We start from the raw sequence: 25,191 nt of genomic DNA, 5'->3' as shown, positions 1-25,191 counted from the left end.
TGTCTTGGTAGGGAGTATAGATTTGTTTATATAATATAATTAACCATACTAGTATATTTCATCATTCAATTTATTTTATCTGATAGATCATCAATATGGGATACTGTGATTGTATCACTGTGATTTATATATAGTGCATTTTGTGCTATCTTATTTTGATTTATATTGAGTATCCTTATGAATTCTGTATTTGTGTATATGAAATTCAATAACAATATTGGAAAGAGAAAGAAAGACTATCAGGACTAACAGAAAAAAGAGATTGTAAGTGATTTGAAAGTGGGAGGGTAAGGGGTAGACCCAAAATGATAGGAGAAGACAAGACGCCTGCCCTTACACTTCCTCCCTCACCACCATTCAGTGCCCCAGACAGTCCTTCTAGGTAAGGCGACACTTCACCTGCGAGTCTGCTGGTGTGATATACTGTGCGCAGTGCTCCTGGTGTGGCCTTCTATATATTGGTGAGACCCAACGCAGACAGGAAAACTGTTTCGCTGAACACCTGCGCTCTGTCCGCCAGAGGAAGCAGGATCTCCCGGTGGCCACACATTTTAATTCATGTCCCATTCCCATTCCGATAATGTCAATCCATGGCCTCCTCTACTGTCAAGATGAAACCACACTCAGATTGGAGGAACACCACCTTATATACCGTCTGGGTAGCCTCCAACCTGATGGCATGAATATTGATTTCTCTAACTTCCGTTAATACTCCTCCTCCCCTTCTTACCCCATCCCTAGTTATTTATTTATTTATTATCTATCTATTTATCTATCTATCAATCAATCAATTGATTAATTAATTTCCTCTCTCTTTCCCTCACAATAACTCCTTGCCTATTCTCCATCTTCCTCTGGTGCTCCCCTCCCCCTTTCTTTCTTCCAAGGCCTTCCATCCTATGATACTCCTCTTTCTCCAGCCTTGCATCCCTTTTGCCAATTAACTTCCCAGCTCTTTGCTTCATCCCTCCCCCTCCTGTCTTCTCCTATCATTTTGGGTCTGCTCCTCCCCCTGCCACTTTCAAATCTCTTACTATCCCTTTTTTCTGTTGGTCCTGACTAATGGTCTCAACCCAAAACAACGACTGTACTTCTTCCTGTAGATGCTGCCTGGCCTGCTGCATTCCGTCAGCATTTTGTGTACGTGGCATGAACCAGCCTTGTGTTTTCCATTTAAAACAGTGCCAAATATTTGATGAAACTTGTCTGAAATTAACAGAGCAGGTCCTAACAAGAACTAATGTCTGGTGTGCTTCATATATTCTCTGCAATTGTTTTGTACCAGAGTCTTGTTGATCGATTGTCTCATCAGTGATAAATACGAATGAGTGCATATTGTGCGGAACGTAAAACAATTGAGACCTCTGCATCACTGTCTGGTGGAGGTGGGGGGAGGGGGAGCGGGAATATTGCACAGGACCAAAATAAGCAGAAGAGAGTTGTAATCTTAGTCAGCTTATCATAGGTAATATCCAGGATATCTTCAAGGAGCAGTGCCTCAGAAAAGTAGCTTCCATCATCAAGGACCCCCACTACCCAGGACATGCCCTCTTCTCATTGTTACCATCAGGTAGGAGGTACAGAAGCCTGAAGGCACATACTCAGTGATTCAGGAGCAGCTCCTTCCCCTCTGCTATTCAACCTCTAAATGGACACTGAACCCATGAACACTACCGCACTGCTTTTTCTTTAAATTTCTGTTGTTGCAGTACTTAATCTCAATTTGACTATTTACTCTATATGTGTATGTGTGTGTGTGTGTGTGAGTGTGTGTGTGTGTGTGTGTGTGTGTGTGTGTGTGTGTGTGTGTGTGTGTGTGTGTGTGTGTGTGTGTGTGTGTGTGTGTGTGTGTGTGTATCTATTTATTTAATTATTGACTGTAATTCAGTTGTGTTTTTTTCTACACTTTCCCTGTTTTGCATTGTACTGCAGCTGCAAAGGTAACAAATTTCACAATACCTGCTGGTGATATTAAACCTGATTCTGATTCTGATTCTGCTACTGAATATCTATGATAAGTTTTTACTTCATTTACCGTACGTGGACCACATTTGTCGGATGCCTTCCTTTACCACACATACAGCTCCTAATATACTTAGGTAATATCAGTGGGATTGGTGCAGGCCCTGGAAACAATACTCTATGGAAATGAACACTAAGAGTAAGTCCAGTTCAATAGTAGAATGGGAATAGGATGGAAATGCACATTGAGAGAAGAAAGTCCTGTATCCTGACTTTATTTCCATTAAAAGTTCAGTACACATTTTCTTTTTACAATAAAGGCACCCCTGCTTTATTTGCAAAACTGTACAGAATAAATAGTTTACAGGAATATTTTACAATTTTGTAAATGAAAAAATAACTTGCAGACTTCTATGCTGTATTTGAAACAAATCATATCCTTTAACGTTATGGTCTTTGTGTGCTTTTCTTCCCAATGTGTGTCAGTTTTTAAACCTTTCGCAAATGAAAGATTTATTTAAGAAATAATTTTTGTTTCAATTTTTTCATATAAATATCCGCCTTGAATGTAGCTCCAGACCTAAAGGAATTGGGAATGCCTCGTGATGTAACTGACAGGATAGAAATGTCACAAAGAGAATATGATTCAGTCTAAATACAATGTGCAGCCACATTTGGGTCTGCTTCTTACAGTAGTTATTTCAAGACTTGCAGATTTGCAAGTTCAGAATATTCTCTATAATTTAAAATCCAGCAGCAACAGATTGGATTGTCAGAAATCATGTAACTTACCTCCCTTATTAGATGATGAAATCATTACAGCAGACCAGGAGAGTTATATATTAAATAAAATGAAATAAAATCATGAGTTTACATCAATTGAATGGATTTGATTCTGTTTTGTCACAGTGAGTTGTCACTGGTCCTTTAGGGATCACATTCCATGATTTCATTCACTGCTCCATAAAAACTGCAAACCTGTAGCTTAGCTTTGAAAATAAGGCTTCCCAATAAATTTGCATATGGGTAGCAACCATTCATTTGGGAACCCTCTTTTGATCACTACTGATTCACCTGATAGCATCATTATGTTAACTTAATAGGATTGTCTGTATAATATAAAATGATCGTCCTGACGCTTAATAAAGCTTTGTGCTTGACAATGCAGTCTTTACACTGTGAAAGAAATCCTGTGGGGTGTTACTATACCTGTACCTACATTCTCTATTGGCTATTCCCAGTGGTTTGCCTATCGATCCCTGAGTTAAATAAGGATTACTGCTGTATTGTTTGGAGAGAGACAGAAAAAAGAGAATCATTTGTAAAGGCACTAATGTCTTAGCACAGCAAATAGGCTTGTTTATCACAATGTAATAGGCAAGTTAAAAATTGTCAATGCCGTTTAAAGATTCATGGTTGGTTCAATGCCGTCTGTTGTTCCAAAACCTCTAAGTAGTCAGGTTCAGTTTGTAGTTTTGCCTTCAGTTCAAAATATTCATTTTTTGTCTCTTCAACTACAACTTTTTTAGGTCTTGAATAGATGATTGCTTCCATCAATTTTAGCTCTTCTTGTCTAGATGGATAGCGAACATCCAGATCTGACTGTAATGGTGAGATATTTTTCTTCAGGTATTCTGTGATTCCAATTTGCTGAAGCTCCCTTTCTTTTTCCATTATATTTCTGTACATTGAAGTAGGATCACGGAGGGACATAAATTCTGGGCCTCGCTCTATTGCACTGAACTTGATGTTGGGATTTGTGAGCAGACGTTCTTTTTCTCTCATCATGTGACTCCTGTAAATCATTTTTGGCTCATTCCCATCTTTGATCTCATTGTCCAGTTCCACATCCCTCATATTATAAGAACGACTTCTGCACATTGGACCTATTGCATTAATCGTGTGCTGCTCATATATATTTCCGTCTGGTCGTCCTTCAGTGTGATGGGTTCTCTTGTGTCCATATACACTGTATTGGACCTGCAAAGGACTGCAGTCCTGTACTGGAGTCGTTTGATGTTTCTTCTTCGACCTTCTCCGACGGTGAAGCACAAGGACCACCATCCCAGCTGCACTGAATACAATCAAAATGAAAACTACTAACAAGCTGAGGATCAAAACAGAAAGTGGGACCGTGTCCATGATGGAGCCCAGGAGGCTGGATGCAGTACTAGAAGCTGCAGTGGATAAGTCAATAACATTAGCTTCTGTTGGTGGGCCCAGAATAGTTATTAATCCAGGACATATCAATTCATTGTTTAACATTTTCAAATCTTTCTTGGCAAACTTTTCAGGGGATTCACACATAATCTCACTGACTGTTACATTCTTATGGAGTTTTTCCATCCATTGTTTCAAGCTAATCAAGTCACAAGTGCAATCCCAAGGGTTGTCTTCTAAATCTATCTGAACCAGGAATTCAAGCTGATCAATTACATTGCTCACAGGAAGATGCATCAAATGATTATTTTTAAGGTTTAACCGCAAGAGTGGAACACCAGAAAATATATGTGGAGGCAAACTATGAAGAAGGTTGTTGTTCAGATATAAGACCTTGAGCTGCAGTAGGGCACTGAATGTCCCTGGTAATATCTCCTTGATTATATTGTGCTCCAGATACAGGTATTGAAGACGTCCGAGACCAACGAACATTTCTTTCCTTAATCTCACAATGCTGTTACCATTTAAGTACATCTTGTGAAGATTGGTGAGGTTTGCAAAAGCACCATCTTCAATTTCTGTTATTCGATTATTCCCTAAATGTAGCAAATCCAGGCTGCCGTAGCCAAGTAGATCAGGTTTTGTAACAGACTGGATAATGTTATCTGTCAAGTAAAGCTTGACCGGCTTTGGTGGACTTGGTGAAAGGTCTGACAAACTTTTAATGTTCCGTTCTTGACATTTCATTATCTGGCCCACATTATGTTGTGTGCTGCAATGACACATAGTCAGACAGGGTGATTTTGGAAAGACTGCAGGCCTTGTTGTCACAATTCTCTCATCATCCTCTCCATCAGGTTGTAGAATATACAGATCTTCTTTGTTTTCTTTAATAACTGATCTATTTTCACTCTGGATGTTGATGACGGAGTTGTCACCTGCTGGAGTTACCACCAAATGAATTGAATTTATAGGTTCTTCAAAGTCAGGACCAGAACCTGCAGGGCAAATTTCCATGGCTGTTATTTTAGTTAAAATTTTACCCTTCAGTCTAAATGGGTGCACACAGACAACATCACCAATATTAGACTGGGGTGGCATGTTTTCCATCCAGGATCTGAGTGGCAATAAATCACAATCACATTTCCACTGGTTATCCTCCAATTGGAGCTCCATTATTCTCCCTATATGCTCCAGCAGACCAACATATGGAAGTGAATTTAAGTGATTTCCTCGAAGGTCCAAGTGTGTCAGGGGTACAAAGCGAAATATGTTGGTGGGGAGAAAGGGGATCGCATTGTCATTCAGGATGAGTACTTTCAGCCGGTTAAGCTTACTGAATGCACCAGGCTCAATAACCTGGATGAAATTATTATCTGCCTGGAGGAATTCCAAATTGTCCAAGCCTAGAAATGTGCCCTCACGCAGAACTTCCAAATTGTTGCCATTGATATGCAAGCGTTTCAAGGAACTAAGTCCGGTGAAAGTCCCAGGTTCCAGGTTTTGCAAATGATTCCGGCCAAGATGCAGTGATAAAGCATTCCTGAATCGGATGAAATCATTGTGATATATTACACTCACAAAGTTATCTTGTAGGTTAAGATTGTAGTTATATTCCTGTGGTGGCTTGACTTGAGATATTTCGGTGATATCCTTGTTCTGACAATTAATGTGCAGCAGACTGTCTCTTTCTTCACAGGAGCACAGCCGCTCACATACTTCCTTATCTGAGGCGTTTGAAGGCGCTGCTTCATGGAAAGTGATTACAACTAAAGCTGCACTTAGTAGTAAATGCCAGGTCATCATTTTCTCAGAGTTTCACAATGTTTAAATACCTGTTGAAACAAAATGCACATAGTTTATAACCTTATGAGCACGGCACATAGGGAATACAAACAAATCTCAGATTCAAATCCAAAAGCACAGTCATAAATAGTGACAAGAAGATACAGTTTGCCCTCAAGTGTATAGGCAACAGTGCGATAAGCTAAATGTTCCTCACAGATTTTGGCCATTGTAATTTCCTCCTAGTATGTGAGTGAGTGGTAGAATCTGGGAAATGTTATTGGGAATGTGAGGACAGAACAAGGGGACTGGTGTAAAATCAGAGTAATTGGGTGTTTGATACAGACTGCAGTCTCAATTAGCTGGGGTCCTTTTTCTACACTGTGCGGTTCTATGAGCCTCTCAGGGTCAAATCTTATGTCCCGTCATGAGGTGGAAATGGGTAAGGCTGCCAATAGGGCTCTGGTGAAATCATATAGACTAATATTCTGTACAGTGGATACGATGACTTACAGAAACAACAATGAACTCCCAACAGAGGTCACTGGTGGCCTTGGCTCCACTGAGAGCTAAGAGCCCAAGAAGAAGAAGCCTCTATGATTCTGTGACATTTGTGCCATCTCATAGAAGAATCCCATTCCCCCCACTAAATTTTCTTCCAACCTAACCTCTTCAAACTCCAATTAACTCTCTCTTGGTTCTCCCACTCAGTGACATACTAGGAGCCAATTGCAGTAGTCAATTAATTTAAGAGCCTACAGACAACACACACAAAATGCTGGTGGAACACAGCAGGCCAGGCAGCATCTATAAGGAGAAGCACTGTCGACGTTTCCGGCTGGGACCCTTCATCAGGACCTACAACTAAGAGCCTACAGATTTTTGGGAGGTGGGAGGAAACCAGAGCTCCTAGGGGAAACAAACACACACGGGCACCACTTTAGGCAGACAACACATTCGGTCAGGAGTGAACTCCAGATCACTGGAACCGTAGAGCAGCAGCACCATTACTAGTTGTGCTACTATGCCATCAGTACAATTGACATGAATGATTATGATAAAAAACACATTGGATTACAGATTAATTTGCTATGCAAAGCAGATTTAAATGAGTACTAATACTTGCAGGTAGTGTAGATCTATAATCTGTGCTCATTCAATAGAAGACTTTGACTCAAATAACTTATGTCACCAGCATACTGTGCAACATGCACAAAATGCTAGAGGAACTCAGCAGCGTCAATGGAAATGAATAAACAATCAACGTTTCAGGGCAAAACTCTTCTTCAGGACTGAGAAGAAAGGGGGAAGATGCAGAATAAAAAGGTGGGGGGATGGGAAGGAGGGTAGCCAGAAGGTGATATGTGAATCCAACTGGGTGGTAAAGGGGCTGGAGAAGAAGGAATCTGATAGGAGAGGAGAGTGGATCATAGGAGAAAGGGAAGGAGGAAGGGACCAGCGGGAAGTAATAGGCAAAAAGATAAACCTTGTTTTGTCTGGATTTCCAGCTGTTATTCAATAGCTAAACAATAGACATGAAAATCCGATACTAATGCTAGTAGAACTAATGGTAGTGTATTAATCTGAATAGCAAATCACCCATGTATCAGGAGACAGGGAATAGGATGAACTGACAGAAGGTGATTAGAGATTTCCTTTTAGTATCTGTTTTGTATCAACAAAACTTCTAGTGATTACTAATTTGGAATAAGGTGCATTTATATCTGAAAATCATAAGGACTATGGCCAGAAGGAAATTGCAAAGAGATGAATTTATTAAGGAATGAATTATATTTGGCAAACTGCTTTCAAATCAGTTAAAAATGAGGTCATCCACGCTAGCTATCAAAACCAATGCGCTCATGGGAGCTTCACACTCGTAAGAAATGCCACCAACCCTTAATTAATCTGGATGCAAATCAAAAAGCATATTTTAGTGTATAATATCTCAAAATCTTGATATAAAAATGGATGAAAAGAATATACAAAACTTTAAATGTTTCAACCAGAATAACAAAATGTAATTTATCAGTTGCAATGTTCGGTGTTGACATAATAAGTTATAGGAGTAGAATTAGGCCATTTGGCCCATTGAGTCTGCTCCACCATTTCATCATGGCTGATCTATTTTACTCTCAGTCCCAATCTCCTGTATCCCTTCAAGCCCTGTCTAATCAAGAATCTATCAACCTCTGTCTTAAATATACTTAATGACTTGGCCTCTACATCCATTCCATCAAAAATATAATATTATTTATATCTTTAACATAATTACAATATAATTCAGGCTGTTGAATGATTTAAAAAGTTAATCATGAATTATTATGTAATTATAAAAAGATCATGTAATTTTTGGAGTTAAACTGAACTGAAGAATAGTAATGGAATACCAATGTATTTTAGAACTTTAAACATAAATAGCTTTGTTTTTCGAGAGGGAGGAGGAGAAAAGCAGGGAGAATATGTGGGTCAGAGAGTCCAGCATTAGGCAAATTGGGACATGGAGAACAGTGTTCATAGAGAGTAGGAACAGCTAGCTGGGGGAAGGAAATTAAGGGACAAAATGAACAAGAGGAAAGGGACAGAGTGTAAGGGAGTGAAGGTAGAGAAAAGGGAGGTAGTGTGGGAGAACTGAGTTGGAGGTGGTATAGTAGTTAGCAGAACACTTTGACCCTGGTTCAATCCCCACCATTGTCTCTAAGAAGCGTATGTGTTCTCCCTGTGACCATGATGCTCCAGTTTCCTCCCATTGTCCAAAATGGTAGATTAATTGGTCATTGTAAATTATCTTGCGATTAGGCTGGGGTTAAATCAGGGGTTGCTGGGCGGTGCAATTCAAAGTGCAGGCAGGCCCTATTCCGTGCTGTATCTCTAAATAAATTTTTTTTAATTTAAAAAATACGGAGAGGTTGATGAAGGGATAAGTGGAAGTGCAATAAAGAACCTTGACTTCATACTTCGGAGAGATCAGGTTCTTAATGCATCACACCTTAGTGTCCCATCCATTATTTCTACCTCTCACACTTTCCCTTTCCCCTTTTCAATTTTTTCCCCTGCTCCTTTCTTTTCCTCCTGATATTCTCTTTCCACTTCCTTCTCTGGCTCCTCTTTCACTGTCCTTCTCTATTTTCCTTTCTTTATTACATTGTACTCATATTTTTCTCTCCCCACCTCTCTCTTCACTAATCCATCTGTGTCTCTTTCCACAAAATTCTTCCCTCACCTCTTTCAGTCATTCCTACCTCCTTCTTTTCTTCCTTTCTGTCTTTCATCTCACTTTCTCTACCTTCCTCACTCCTGCTTCCCTCTCTCTCGATCGTCCTTCTTTATCCTCTCCCTTAATTCACTCTCCATCTGCACTTTCTCCCGCTGCTTTTCCTATCTCCATCTCTCTCTTTCTTCCTACTCCTTTAACACTCCACATACTCTCTATTTTTTCTACCCACTCTCTTACTTCTTTTGCCTTTTCTCCTCTATCTTTTTCCTGCCCCTCTCCCTAACTCTTTGCACTTTCCTCACTCTGCCCTTACATGTCAATTCCCTACTTTTCTTTCTCTCTCCATTTCCCTTATTCTTCTACTCCAAATTGTTTCCCCTTTCTTTTTTCTTCCTTTCTCCTCATTGCCTTCTTGGCTTCAAATCTCTATCCCTTCCCTTGTCTCTTGCCCTTTCCTGTTACTCATTTTCCTCCTCCCCCTTGTTTCCTGTCTCTCCAGCCCATTTCTCCAATTGTCTTTTTCCCGCGCTCTCTTCTTGGATTCCTATTTTCCTCATTCATTTCTTCCCTCATTCCCTTTTTTCCTCTCCTCCTTTCCATCTTTATCCATCCTACCACTCTTTCTAATGTTCTCCTGCTGCCTAGCAGATGGGGATGAGTCTACAGTTTTGGATGTCAGTGGAGCAGACTCTGTTTGGTAAACCCCTCGGCAAATGCACTGAACTCTTGGTAAATCTACATAGCCTATAAGCTGTCTGTACATCACCAGCACATCATGAGAAATGAAGGGAGACTGTGTTGAACTTTTGAAACAGATCTAAAACTAAGAATGAATGTTGAATAATCTGTTTAAAAAGATACAAAAGCTTTCTCTGAACCCTGCAGTGTGGCTATTGGCAAAGATTTATGTCTCAACACGTTAGTGACAAAGAGGGACCTCGCATGTTTAGTTCTACCACAAACAAGCTTTTGAATGTGGTAAGCATTTAGATTCAGACAGTTTATGGCCCTGTAGCAGGCAAACATGCAAAAAAAATACAAATAAGCTGCATCAATCAAGCTCTCACAAATTAAGTTTTTATATTAATATGAGGAAGGGATCGGGAAATAAGTTATCAATATACAGACAACTGAGAACAGGTCTGATTAATCTACACATTCTGAGTGATCAGCAAAGGTGGGTAATGTTAAAATGATCTTAATTTAACATATGATTAACATTTACAATTAAAACATGGCTTAAAAAAAGCTGTGGACAGAGTTGGCCGTCTGCATAAATTGAGAACAGCTAAGTAGTTACTGCTGTGAGCTACAGACAAAATCAGAGAGAAGTGCATGTGGCTATGAGTTACAGGTACAATTAAGACTTCCGTCTAAGTAAGCTATCAAGTATAATACAGTAGCTCTTTCAGTGAACAGCCCTTTCAGTTTCTCGTACTTTATGTTGTTCATGTCATATAATATCTTGTGACATGATTTAGTAATGTCTGCAGTTAAATATACTTATTTGTAAGGTTTGCACCCTCTGCGTTTTTGGAATTGTTCTGAATTTGCTGATCTGTGAGCCCTGCCTAGTTTTTATTTTCAGAGGTAAGTTGGCAGAAGTTTTTACTCTATACGCACGGTTCAGTGTGAGCTCTGGAGGATAAGTATGACAAAACTACTACAGGAGGCAAGCTCTCCCTTCATTCTACTGGGTGAGGACTGTAACTAGAGGAAAAATGCTGAGAGAGCACAAGCTGTTGAGATTAATGTTCGGCTTTGGTGGTCATGGGGGAGCAGGTCTGAAAGCATCCAGATTTAAAAGTGGGAATTCCTGCTGGAGTCTCACAGATATTGGACAGCAAGAATTAAACAAAAAATAAACTTGTGAAATATGGGAATGATAATAGGCCTACAAAAGGGTAAAAAATGAATGATTAAAAGCTAGGAACATTAGCGGTCCAAAGTGACTTGGAAATCTATAGACACCAATTGTTAAAGTGCCTTGGGCAGACATGATATTCAAAGGGCTACTAAAATAAGATAAGTGGATGACTGATACAAGGATAGAGTGATACTACATTTATCCAAGCCTCTCATACACCTCGCATACCTTGAGTACTGAGTTCATCTCTGAGCACCAAACTACAGTAAGGTATCATTTGCCCTGGAGGCTGCAGAAAAGCATTTATGAGGTGTGGACTCCAGGAATGAAATTATAAAGCAAATTTACAAATATATTGGGATGTACCCATTAGAATTCAGAAAGAGAATAGATCATTTGAATAAATTGTGCTCCAAACTGAAAGTATTGAGTCTTCTTTCTACTAGTAGATGATCCTAATCGGACACAAGTTCAAAATAAGAAATACATTTTTTCAGGAATGAACTTAGACATTATACAAAAGGTAGCCAAGAATTGAAACCTTCTTTCACAATCAGCAACAGAAACACAGTCAATGATCAGCAAAATTAGTAAGAAAAATGTTGAGTTGCAACATAGATTAGCAGTGATCTTATTGGGTGATAGGACAGAGGTGAGAGGAGAGAGGATGAATGGTCTGCTCCTTATTTTTTCTACACAGGTAATTCTGCCATTATGCAAGTGTAAACTGAGTGGATTAAGAAACATCATTTGTATTACATAGGGTGGATTGTTCATAGCACGATTTTGATCGGGAACTAGAGAACTACTTATGAGTTAACTTGAAAATTGAGAATTGGGGTAAAAAGACCTAGCTTGCAAATAAAAGTAGTATTGGGGAGAATGTTTGCATGTATCCGCCCTGCAGTAATCAGACAGCACTGCCTCTTAATATCGCAGCCTGCTAGATTTAATGTGACAGGCCATTGGAAAGTGACAAGCAATTGCTTCCATTGATATTTACAACAGGATAATTTATTAAACAATATAACATACAGAATTTAATATATTTAACTTATATAAACTAGATTAACTTAGATTCAGTAACAAAATTAAACTTTTAGGAAAAATACCTTTATTATTATAAATCTGGAACTCCCGAGTGTCTTGTTTTCATAATACGTTCTCAATCATGCGAGATTTCTCAGAAACAACTTTCATGATATTTCAGAACTATTAGTACTTGTATAGGCCTATGCATTATCAAGCTGAATGCAAAATATATCCAATGATCGTAAATATCCTGTATATTACATGACCTGTAGGGAACAGGAATGTTGTGAATGCAGAGTCCAGGTCCTTCAAATCTCACTCCCTACCACAATCGACAAATTTGCATAGCAAATTCAACCAGTGCATATATTCAGAAACAGCTGGTCTCACACTCCAGATAGCAGTCAAAATAGGTTTTAACAAAGTAACAGGTGCTACAACAAAACCACAAGCTCCAATGAAAAAACATCAGCCTGTAAATAATCTACTTTTTTGCTTCTGTAGATTCTGCCTGACTTGTTGAAAATTTCAATCATTGTGCTTAATCTCTGATATCCAACACCTGCACTATTTCATACTTTGGATTTCATCATTTCTCTCAACTCATACATATGTTTTTTTTCTATGTACAGTTCTCCAAATGAATCAGTTGTGATTAAGGAAACTTCTCCAATTCAGCAACTCTCCATCCTATAACAGGAATTCTTTTTGTCTCTCCCTCCTTTCTCTGGATCTTAAATCACTTCTGATATCCCACTCTTATGCAGTGTCCTCAACCTAAAACATTAACTCTGTTGCCCCTCTCACGACTTGCAAAAAGATTCTTCTCCATTTTCTGATTTGACTGTTGACTGGGTCTAGGTAACGTGGAAAGTGAGAGAATGTTTATAGTTGTCTAAAATGTTTTGCATCCATTTGAGTATATTTGCAAAACCCATCAAAGATAATGTAACATCAGAAGCTGTTAGCACACCAGAAGCTCCCACAACATCAAATAATGTTCAAATAACAGACTGCATCATACTGATGGCTCATCATTGGTTCTGTAAAGAAGCAGTGGCTAGTTGCAAGGGATATGTCAACACATCCCTGACATTGCCAACTATGAACTGTATTATGCAAAATACAACACACAGTGGAGATTAGTTGGCAGCACAGGATGCACGTCACCTTGCCACTTCATGTTCATTCCAGGCATAGCTGATGCATCTAGCATAATCTCATTCAAGTAATTTTGTTAAGAAGTAACTGGGTTCTATTGGAGATACACCTCCAAGAGGACCACAGCCTTGTCAATGGGTTTGAAGGTTTATCTACCTCAATGATCCAGAGAGCTATGTTGGCTGGAGACAGGGCTTTATGCTTTTATGGTTCTTGGTAGGGCCTCCCATGCCAAATAGGTCGAAGGGGAGAGGTCAGACTAAGAATGATCAACTTGGTCCTCCAGGTTTGGGGGTTTAGCTCAGGGCTAACAACCCTGACTGGTAAAGAAAAATCATTATGGAAACAGCAGTGAAGAACCCTTCTGCATCTGAGTATGATGGTATTCCTGAGTCTCCACCCAGGACTTATGTGAATAACAGTAATGGAAACCAAGAGGAACCAATTGAAATGATGGAGGAGGGCCTGAAAACCAGCAGAGATGGAGGACCTTCACTGCTGCCCAAAATGCCAGTAGCGTAATGGGCAGTAAAGTAAGTGAGTAGTTCAAGACAAAGGCAACTGCAGTTGCTGCAGTCTGGGGCAAAAATCAAACAGTTGAGAAACTAAACACATCAGGTAGCATCTGTAAAGACAAAGAGACAGATGATGTTTACAGTTAAGACCGATGTTTCTTCTAATTGTAATGGCCAGTGAGTGCAAAATTCTTGTGATGTGCAATTTTTTTTCCCAGTGTCAACAACATGTACGCAGAGTTTTATATATAGAGGTATTTATTTTAACAGCTAGCAAAGTCAAGTTTCCAAATATCATTCCACTTCTTTCCCCTCGTAAATTTTCCAGCAACTTTAGCTTTGTGACAATACATGCAGGTAATACCAGTTTCTGTATTGTGCATTAATATTTCTTGTAGCTGCATGTTTCTGACCAAATGAGCTTTCGGTGTAGCAGTTTCAACTGTTTCATTAAGCTTTTCTGCTTTAAATGAACTAACACTTCAACATCATTTGCATCAGAAACTGGAAAAGGAAATGCGATTATGTACGATAGTGATATAGACTCAACATGAGGTAAAGGGTGACAACCTTAAGTGCGCAGTTAAAATTCCTTTTTGTGCTTCACTAGTAGAATAATATGTGTGCACGCAAGGGAACATTGGTCAAAACCCTACATCATAACCCTGACCCACCAAGCACCTTCCCAGCAGTTTGCTTTGTGCTCCAAATAGGCTTGTATTATTCCATTGACTTGATTGATCCTAATATATTAAATCATTCACATATATTTGAATGCAGTTTAAGTTTTTAAAACATTTTACTTTGATTTTCATATTTGCGATTCTGATGATTGGAAAATTTGGATGAGGCTTTCTACAGTCTTCAGATGGCCATTGCAAACAGCCCAGGCACCTTCTCTATCCCACCATGCCTCATGGAAGAGTGGCAGCAAAAGGCATGGCAGAAGTTTGCAGTCACTGCCATAGGCATTCTATGAGAGGTGGACTAGATCAGGCCAAACATTGAATGAGGAACACTATGGGTCAGGTCACCAGATACACCAAATCTCATTTCTTTGTCATGAAAATGCACGTCAGCAAACATCTCTGAGAAGAGAAGCTGAGCAAAACTTCACACTGGGCATCTTTCACTAGAACTGGGAAAGAGAGAACAAGTTAGTACAAAGTTGCAAATGAGAGGAATGTAAGGATGAATGAGACAACAGGGATTTACAGTATGTGACAAGCTGAAGCCAGGATTGCCATAGGGAAGGGACAGTATGCATAGTATCTCCTGTCAAAAGAGCTACAGGGGACAATTCATCATCATCATAATTATGTGCCATGTCTTATGATGTGGGTGATTATAGTCTCATGACCATGATTGTTCTTAGCAAATTTTTCCACATAAGTGGTTTACCATTGCCTTCTTCTGGGAAGTGTCTTTTCAAGACGGAAGACCCCAGCCATTATCAATAACCTTCAGAGATTGCCTACCTGGCATCAGTGGTTGCATAACTAGGACTTGCGATATGCACCAGCTGCTTATTCGGTCATTCATCACCTGGCTCCATGGGTTTATATGAACATGATCGGTGAATTACGCAGGTGGCACATCTTGCCCAAGAGTGACCAGTAGGCTAGGGATGGGAAGAAGAGCCTTACACCTCCTTTGGTAGAGACATACCTCCACTCTACCACCGTTGGACAGTTAAGAGAGCAATAATACAAAGAATTATAATGAGTTGTAAAATGCAGGCTTACAAGTTATGTCCAGTAAATCCGAGCATGCTGATGGAGAAGAAACTGAGCCTGTATTACAGATGGATGACTTACAAGTAGAATACCATTTTTGATCCAAGGAGAGAATGCAAGTAGCCTGAAGTTGGAGTCCAGAAGGCTTTACTACGATCAAACAAATGATAAGTTGTTCTTCAAGTTCAAGCTTATTGTCCTCTGACTGTACCAAATGAAACAACATTACTTCACACCACAGTGCACCCACAGATACACAGAGTAGATAAAACAAAATATTATCATAAATAAGTTTAAAGTAAAATAAAACAAGCTTCTTCAATCTAATATTGAGCTTTATTGTTTCAAAACTATCTTTGTTTCAAAAGAAGCAATAGCACTAACTGGACAATAGCTGGTAGCTGACAGCAATCCAAAGGTTGAAACCTCAAACCCAACAATTCAATGCTTGTTGTAAAATCTTAGACTTTTGAGGTTACAAATGAAAAAAGAAAAGATAATACTATATTACTGTGGACAGGCCCTGCTCTGTACAATCACACTAAGGGTTTCCCTTCAAAAATGATCAAATATGCTGGGACAAATGATGGAACCCATTTCCCTGCCTTCCACATCTTAAAGTCTAGCATGCATTGAAAATGTTTTCTAAATTGTAAAGAGTGTGGTGCAATGATCATATTCCCTGGTCCTGGGAAAATAGAAAGTTAGGGTCAGAATATATCTTCAGTGACTTAAATAGTTCTGCCACTCAGGCATTTACAAAACTTATGAATGCTGTAATAGACAATTAGAATGTAAGAGCATTCAGAAATAATAGAAATGAAAATAAAATGAAAATATCTATATTTACATTTCCTAAAACCTTGTCTGATGGTTGCTGTTAATGAGGTCTGAGGTCAGATGTAAGGTCAAACTTGGCTTACGATCTAAGAGGCAATTCTCAGTGGAATTTTGGGGTATGCAACAAGAATATGTCAACACATTCAATGTTTCTAGACTGCATGCAAAAATATCTGGGATTACTTCAGCAAAAGTGGTTGATTGTTCTTGGATGCGTTTGGAACCGCCAACCACAACCAATGTGTGTTTTCCCATTTTCATAAACGTTGCCAGAAAATGATTTAATTCCCTAATGCCTTTCCACAGGAAAACACATGCCGAGAAATAGAAACCCCCTCAAGATCTTCCTGTCTGTGGTGTACAGAAATAATGTATGTTGCATACCTCAATTAGGAAAATTATGCAGAGCAAATCACATGCCTGCCTATTAAGTGGACATAAGATTAACTGGGCACATATGTTCAAAGCTAATCTCAAACATTTATATTCAAATGAAATACAAATGAATGCAAATAGTAGCAACAATAAGAACACAATGCACTGTATCAAAAATGCAAAGTTTGCCATGACTGAAAATAAATAGTTCTATGTGGTTGTTGTAGAAGTTATGAGTAAAGGGAACATGAAAAGAACAGTTATCTATATTGATCAGAAAGATTAAAGGTAGTTCATGCTTTTCTGCCAGTTTAATTCCTTTGAAGGTATTGCTATGTTGTCAAAACATGTACTAGTTGGAATAAAATTGTTTGGAGAAGTTTAGTAGAAAACAAATTAAAAGATACAAAATTTCCAAGTGCATCCAGATAAGAGACCATTGTATTATTACCATGTGTGGGCATGTAAATCTGAGCATGAGTACGTGCTTCAGTACAAATGTAAATACTTTGTTGAACTACAGTACAGTCTGTTGCTTTCTACATCAGTACTTTGCATTTTTCAAACACAGCACATATGCTTCTTGCTTGATGCTATCGGCCAACCTCAGGAGTGCAAATATCATAGAGAAATACTAGATGACCTTTTCCCTATGACCTTCTTTAAGCATTTCATCAATTGACAATGCACTTCAGTTTGCATTATCTGAACAGCAATACAAAAACATTCAATAGATTATGAAAAAAGCCAGATGTTACTTTATGAAAGGGCTTTTTTTTTAAACCAAACAAGTGAGCAGACCATGCTCAATAATAAATGTCACATTATTCTAAATACTGTTGCCCATCAGCCTTAGTCATATAAAAGAAGTGAACAACTGTGTTTTGCAGTAACACTAAAAGATGAATTTATTGCAATCTATGGGTTATAAATTGTTGTTATGGAGATACTTGAGGGAATTAGAGTTGATCATAACACCTTAATTTCTCTATTTTCTTATCACTAGACTTCAATGCACTAGGTTTCCCAGCATCAGAAGGGTCATCTTCAAAAGGTGATGTCTCAAAAAGACAGCATCCATCATTAAGGACCCCCATCACCCAGAATATACCCTGTTCCCATTGCTATAATCAGGGAAGAGGTAGAGGAGCCGAAGAAACACACTTAATATCTAAACACTTAACAGCTTCTTCCCCTTCCACCATCAAGTTTCTCAATGTACAATGCACCAACCCATGAGCACTAACTCACTATTTTTACACACAGCAATGCACCAGCTCTCTTTTTGTACTACCTATTTAATTTGTTTTATTAATATAAATATTTATTTCTTATTGTATTTTAGTTATGGTTTGCACTGTACTGCTGCAAAGCAACAACCTTCACAGCATTTGCCAGTGATATTAAACCTGATTAAATCTAACTCTGAATCTGCAAGGCCCATCATTCTAATATGAGCTCTCTTTTAAAACAACGCTATCAAGTTAAGAGTCAATCAGATCATTCATCTGGAAAACTTTTTTGTTTATAGTAGATAATAACCAGATCCTGGCCATATCTTGCTAAGATAATTTTCATGTTATTGTAACAAGGAGGGTTCTGTGATGACATCAAAAATATAGGGCAAGAATTATTTGACAGGATGTCATGAAACCAAAGAATAAGCACTTTATTGAAATGTTACATGACAGTAACACATCAAACATGTCCATTTAATGCTCAAAGAAAAAAGCAACAAAAAAGATTTGAAAATGATATATTATTTTGAAGCATTTATAACAAAATGGGATATGTCTTCATGTTTTTATTACATATTAAAACAACATCAGGAAGTAGAGAAATGCACTAATATACAGTAAATTTTGGAGGAAGGAAGGGAGAAGGAAATTATTGGGAAAAAAAAGAGTGGGTAAGGCTGACTTTGGATGTGTCAGTGGGGCCTGTGAGGTATGATGATGTCCTGTTCTTTCTGAGATCTCTTGATATTGAGACAACCTTCTTGCATCTCTGTTTGTTATATTGCAACATATGAAACAAATGGTCCTTGCATTGTACTTACATGCTTTTATTGGGCTTAACTATATTGAACATACATGTGGATATAGTGCTTCAGGTTGAGTAACTGAAATCCTCTTTTGCAATTGCAGCAAGTTATGTTTAACTATATTAGGAACAGATGAAACTGCATGCTAAAATTAAACACAGACATTTCAGAATCTACAAGGAGAGTACTGAATATGATGGGAATTGATTGAACTGCCTGTAACAGCCCTGGTATTTAGAGCAGCAATGATGCTCCTCCAACTTTGACAGCTTCCATCATCATGTCAGCAGCTTCCTCACCATTTTCAAAACTGCAGTCTTGCAAATTCTGGAAGGAGACTCAAGAATACCATTTTATTCAGATGTAGAATTCTTCATTGCTGGTTCTGTAACAAATATAGTTTTACCAGTCAGGTTGTTAGCTCTGAGCCGAATCCCTGAAGCTGATGGACTGGTGGACCACTCTTAGTCTGGCATCTAGCCTTTGACCTGTTTGGCATGGGTGACCCTACCAAGAGCCAAAGCTTGAAGTCATGACTCCAGCCAACATAGCTCTCAAGTTCTGAGGCAGGCAAGCCTCCAAATCCAACAACAATGAATAAGAATGCAAATTGAGTGACCACTTTCTGGAGTTCCTTATTTCACAGAGATGATACTGAGCAGCCAATAAGCTGTCACTTTCTCCATTCCTTTCCCAATAGGTACAATTGCAATGCATCTCAAGAAACTCAATGTGACCCTGGAGAGAAGAGCCTGTTGACCATAGGGAAACTTCTCAGAACAAAAAGCCAGCTATTAACTAAAGAGGTTTGCAGCCACTCAGATAAGGAATAGTCTTTAGAATTCTCTACCTCATGGAGTTGTGAACAGTGAGCCATTCAAGGCCAGGGCAGTTTTTCTTTTGGATTATTAAGGGAAATTAAGAGTTAAGCAGAGCAGTGGAGCTGAGACCAAAGATCAAATCAGTCATGATCTAACTAGATGGTAGAACAAGCTCAGGGAACTGAATTCACTGCATGTAATAGTGGGTCTTATGCTCTTATATTCCTTATATTCTATGTTCACCTCAGATGGCAGGCAGGGCCAGAGCTTTAACAACTCATCCAAAAGACTATCAGAGGCAATGGGAAGTCCAATTATAGTTGTGCCAAAGTGTCAGCCTTCAGGTTATGCACATGTCTCGGAAGGGGGATTAAAATTATGACCTAACATACAGAGGTAAGGTTGCTCCCAAGAGGGGAATTGTCATAAAGGGGGCATGGAGACTGGGCCCAAATGCAGGACGCAGACACTGAAGTACTAAGAACAGGTCAGGACAAAGCTAAAGAACAGGACAAGTTGTGGAGACTGTGGCATTCGTGGAGATCTTGTAGTCCTGGGAGGTCTTGAGGCTTGGCTTGAGGCTGGTTGTCTTGAGGTTCTAGGAGGCTAGCCTCCTGGGCAGTCCACAGAACTCCCAGGCAGGGGCCCGGGCAGGTCGCAGGGCACAACCCAACGGCGGAGAGGAATAAGAAGGGACAGAACCAGCTAGAGACTAGGTACAAGGAGCTAGCCTCCTGGGCAGGCTGCAGAACTCCTGGGCAAGGCATGGAACTCCCAGGCAGGACACAGAACTCCCAGGTAGGTCGCAGGGCACAACCCAACAGAGGTGAGGAACAGGAATGGACAGAACCAACCACAAGGCAACAGCAATCTGGCCTGGCTTACCCAACAGAGGCAAGGGACAGGAAGGGACAGAACCAGCTAGGGACTGGGTACAAGGAGCAAGTCTCCTGGGTGGGCCACAGAACTCCTGGGCAGGATGCAGGGCACAACCCAACGGAGGAGAAGAATAAGAAGGGACAGAACCAGCTAGAGACTAGGTACAAGGAGCTAGCCTCCTGGGCAGGCTGCAGGACTCACAGGCAGGACACAGGGAGCCTGGGCAGGACACAGGGCACAACCCAACAGAGGTGAGGAACAGGAAGGGACAGAACCAACCACAGGGCAACAGCAATCTGGCCTGGCTTACCCAACAGAGGCAAGGGATAGGAAGGGACAGAACCAGCTAGGGACTGGGTGTAAGGAGCAAGTCTCCTGGGTAGGCCACAGAACTCCTGGGCAGGATGCAGGGCACAACCCAACAGAGGTGAGGAACAGGAATGGACAGAACCAACCACAAGGCAACAGCAATCTGGCCTGGCTTACCCAGCAGTGGCATGGGACAGGAAAGGAGCTCAGTCTGGGATGGCTTCAAGACTCAAGGCAGCCAGAAGACTGGGGGAGACTACAGAACAGCCAAATCCATAACTCAAATAACTCACCTTTCAATAGTGGTTACTCCAAGCAGAAACTGACAGGATGACCAATGACCCACCCCACAAGCTACACTCAATCCCATAGCCCCTTGTATTCACAGCCAACTGATGAGCATCAGGTGCAGATGCTTGAGCCCAACCAAACCAAGGTGAGCCTCAGTTGCAAATGCTCAAGTCCAGGCCGAAGCGAAGGACAGTCGGAGGACCTGGAGTCTGCGGACCAGACCGTGAACCGTAATGCGGACTTTGGACCGGACCGTGACAGGAATGTGACAATAAAACAATTGAATGAACTCTTCAAATCAATGCATGAAATAGCAATTTGAAGACTGAAATCAGAACAAAAAAAATATTTTGCCCTTGATCATTCAGATTAAAACAAATGTACTGGTCTTTCAAGTTCATGTACAATTAATTTAAATTTTATTTGGTGCAAATATATGAAATGCAGTAAAAGCTGGATGTAATGGGGCCAAGCTACCATTACTTATTGAGTGCTCCTAACAGCATGCACCTCAAATAGCCTCAGGCGACCAAGTCCAGCTCCTAACCGTCACATGTGGCTTAGCTGCTAAGCCCAGCAGAACTGGTTCTACCAAAAGAAGAAGGGACAAAGGTGGATTGCTGGTGTCTTAAAACCAGTAACTTCGGGCAGATGGAGCTCATCAGCCACGCTTGGCACCTCAACTAGCAGAAGAAAAGCTCTGATCTCAAACCTCCACTGCCTTGCGGTAATGTCAATTCATGTGGAAGGCTTCAGGAATAATCCCCGAGGGAAAAATTTGAAGCTGGAGTCCCTAAGTCAGCCCCACACTGACTGGCAACTCCTGTGACACAGTTGGTGCCAAACTGTATTGGTCTCTGCCATTCCTAGGGGTTCATTAGATGCATGGAGAGGGCAAGCTCCCTACATGGACAACAGCATGCTCTCCTTACGGTACTGCCCTGGAAATATGTACCTAGACAGGTAGGACACAACATCCATGGTCAACCATGAACAACAGAGATCTCAGAAAAGCAAAATGAACAATAGTTGTAGGTTCAAGTAACAACAATAAATATATAACATCGTAACATTCTTATAAAGTTGTTTGTTTTAGTTACATAATTCTGTTCACAGACAAACAGCAGAGACTAGAAAGGACTAGACCACCAGGGAATGGCAGTATGCACTGAAGCAATTGAAAAATTGAATGCATCATCACTCCCATTTATAGACATTATAATGATCATGACTGTGCATTAGAACAATAAGAAGTTTCAGCTAAGCCTAACTTCCTCGGATTGTGCAAGCTGACAGCTGAAAATCTGGATGGACATTGTAATTTGGTGCAGATTCTGATGTGGCGGATGAGGTAACTGGCTGGCATGTGGTGTGAAGTGCTTTGGTATTATATTACAAATAATAAACCAGTGATGGTGGGAAGGGGACGTCTGCTCACCAGCTGAAGACAATAAACTATGACGTCCCAGATCCTGCCTATTTCACATTCGTAGTGAATTCATATTATCAAGGATAGCAAAATCTTTAGAGTTTGACTAGTGAAATAGGTGAGTAATTATCATCTATTGAAAAAATATGATGATATTCAAACTGCAGATGAAGATTAATATTAGATGGTCATAGAAATGTTGAAATATACTGTACAAAATTGGACCACTTTAGCCCATCATGTCATACCAAACGTACAAACCCCATTTCCAGAAAAGTTGGGATATTTTCCAAAATGCAATAAAAACAAAAATCTGTGACAAGTTAATTCATGTGAACCTTTATTTAACTGACAGAAGTACAAAGAAAAGATTTTCAATAGTTTTACTGACCAACTTAATTGTATTTTGTAAATATACACAAATTTAGAATTTGATGACTGCAACACACTCAACAAAAGTTGGGACAGAGTTAAAATAAGATTGAAAAGTGCACAGAATATTCAAGTAACACCGGTTTAGAAGACTCCACATTAAGCAGGCTAATTGTTGGCAGGTGAGGTATCATGACTGGGTATAAAAGTAGCGTCCATCAAAGGCTCAGTCTTTGCAAGCAAGGATGGGTCGTGGCTCACCCTTCTGTGCCAAAATTTGTGAGAGAATTGTTAGTCAGTTCAAAAGAAACAGTTCTCAATGCAACATTGCAGAGAATTTAGGTCTTTCAACATCTACAGTACATAATATTGTGAAGAGGTTCAGAGAATTCAGAGACATCTCAGTGCATAAAGGGCAAGGTCGGAAACCACTGTTGAATGCCCGTGATCTTCGAGCCCTCAGACAGCACTGCCTAAGTAACCGTCATGTTACTGTGACAATTATAGCCACCTGGGCTCAGAAGTACTTCAGAAAACCATTGTCACTTAACACAGTCCGTCACTGCATCCAGAAATGCAACTTGAAACTGTATTACGCAAGGAGGGTCAGATGAGTCCACATTTCAGCTAATTTTCGGAAAAAACGGGCATTGAGTTCTCCGTGCCAAAGATGAAAATGACCATTCTGATTGTTATCAGCGAAAGGTGCAAAAGCCAGCATCTGTGATGGTATGGGGGTGCATCAGAGCCCCCGGCATGGGTGAGTTGCATGTATGTGAAGGTACCATTGACTCTGAGGCATATATTAGGATATTAGAGACATATGTTGCCATCAAGGCGACATCTCCTCCCGGGACGTCCATGCTTATTTCAGCAGGACAATGCCATACTACATTCTGCACGGGCTACAACAGCGTGGCTTTATAGACACAGAGTGCATGTGCTTGACTGGCCTGCTGCCAGTCCAGATCTATCTCCTATTGAAAATGTGTAGCACATCATGAAGAGGAGAATCAAACAACGGAGACCACGAACTGTTGAGAACCTGAAGTCTTATATCAAGCAAGAATGGACAAAATTTCCAATTGCTAATCTACTACAATTAGTATCCTCAGTTCTAAAACGATTAAAAAGTGTTATTAAAAGGAAAGGTGATGTAATACAATGGTAAACATGCCTGTGTCCCAACTTTTGTTGAGTGTATTGTAGCCATCAAATTCTAAATTTGTGTATATTTACAAAATACAATTAAGTTGGTCAGTAAAACTATTGAAAATCTTTTCTTTGTACTTTTGTCAGTTAAATAAAGGAACACCTGAATTAACATATCACAGATTTTTGTTTTTATTGCATTTTGGAAAATATCCCAACTTTTCTGGAAAAGGGGTTTGCACATTAATACCATTTGTTTGCATTAGGCTTGTATCACCCTTTTCCTTTCTTACCCAAGTACCTGTCCTAATCCCACTTAAATGCCAGTATAGAATATGCCTTCGATGTCTCTTTTGGCAGCTTGTTCCAATAATTCATCACCTCTCTGTGAAAAATATAGACAATAGATCTCCAGTTTGGACAGTACAGAGTTAGAAAGTAAACAGAAGTTTACTTTTTAGAGGATTAACAACTTTAAAGGAAGATTAAAATTATATTGAGGTTTCAAGCTAGGAATAGTGTTTGAACTATTACATTGAACAATTGTAGGCTTCAATTTTGACATTGTGATAACTACTTCATTGGAAGCATTGTTTGAAAACTAATGAGTGATGCAAAGTGAGTCTATTTTCTGGAGCTCTTGCATTCTTGATGTGCACTTTGTTTATTGTAAGCAAAATGTCTGTCTATTCTCTGCTCAGTTAGGTCAAAGATATGAAACCTCCTGTTGTTACTTTCATAGACAATCTTTTTATGGTTCATCTGAGTCTTTTGAAAACTGGGAAAGCTATTCTACCATTGTTTGAACAAAACAAAAAACCTGGACAGTATTGAATATTATAATATATTTGCCACAACACTCTGTATCAGACATTTAATTTATGACCTTTTAATTAACCCTTCTCATTTAACTGATTCCCTTTAACCTTTTCGTACCTACCTATCACTTCCCCCTGGGTCCCCTCCTCCTCTTTTTTTCCCTCCAAAATCCACTCTCCTTTCTATCAGATTCCTTCTTCTCTGGCCCTTGACCTTTCCCACCTACCTGGTTTCACCATTGACCTTCTAGCTAGCCTTCCTTCCACTCACCGCCACCCTTTTATTCTGGGCATCTTCCCCCTGCCTTCTCAGTTCTGAAGAAGGGTCTCAGCGCAAAATGTCGACTGCTTATTCATTTCCATAGGTGCTGCCTGACCTGCTGAGTTCCCTCAGCATTTTGTGTGTGTTGCTTTGGATTTCCAGCA

The 25,191-nt window shown here is 39.8% G+C and overlaps 1 protein-coding gene across 1 annotated transcript in view; it reads right to left on the bottom strand.

Annotated features, from left to right (window-relative positions):
- Window positions 1–2,228: 2,228 nt before the first annotated feature.
- Window positions 2,229–25,191, bottom strand: part of slitrk6 (SLIT and NTRK-like family, member 6) — a 39,158-nt gene continuing 16,195 nt past the window's right edge. The window contains exon 2 of the mRNA XM_059970380.1: window positions 2,229–5,957. Within this exon, the coding sequence (XP_059826363.1) occupies window positions 3,373–5,928 (2,556 nt within the window). The 5' untranslated portion in view covers window positions 5,929–5,957 and the 3' untranslated portion in view covers window positions 2,229–3,372. The remainder of the gene's footprint in view (window positions 5,958–25,191) is intronic.

This window comes from Hypanus sabinus, chromosome 5, assembly GCF_030144855.1.
Source record: "Hypanus sabinus isolate sHypSab1 chromosome 5, sHypSab1.hap1, whole genome shotgun sequence".
Taxonomy (NCBI): Eukaryota; Metazoa; Chordata; class Chondrichthyes; order Myliobatiformes; family Dasyatidae; genus Hypanus; species Hypanus sabinus.
The sequence above is the reverse complement of the archived record's forward strand: the minus strand, read 5'-3'. Positions and strand labels throughout refer to the sequence as shown.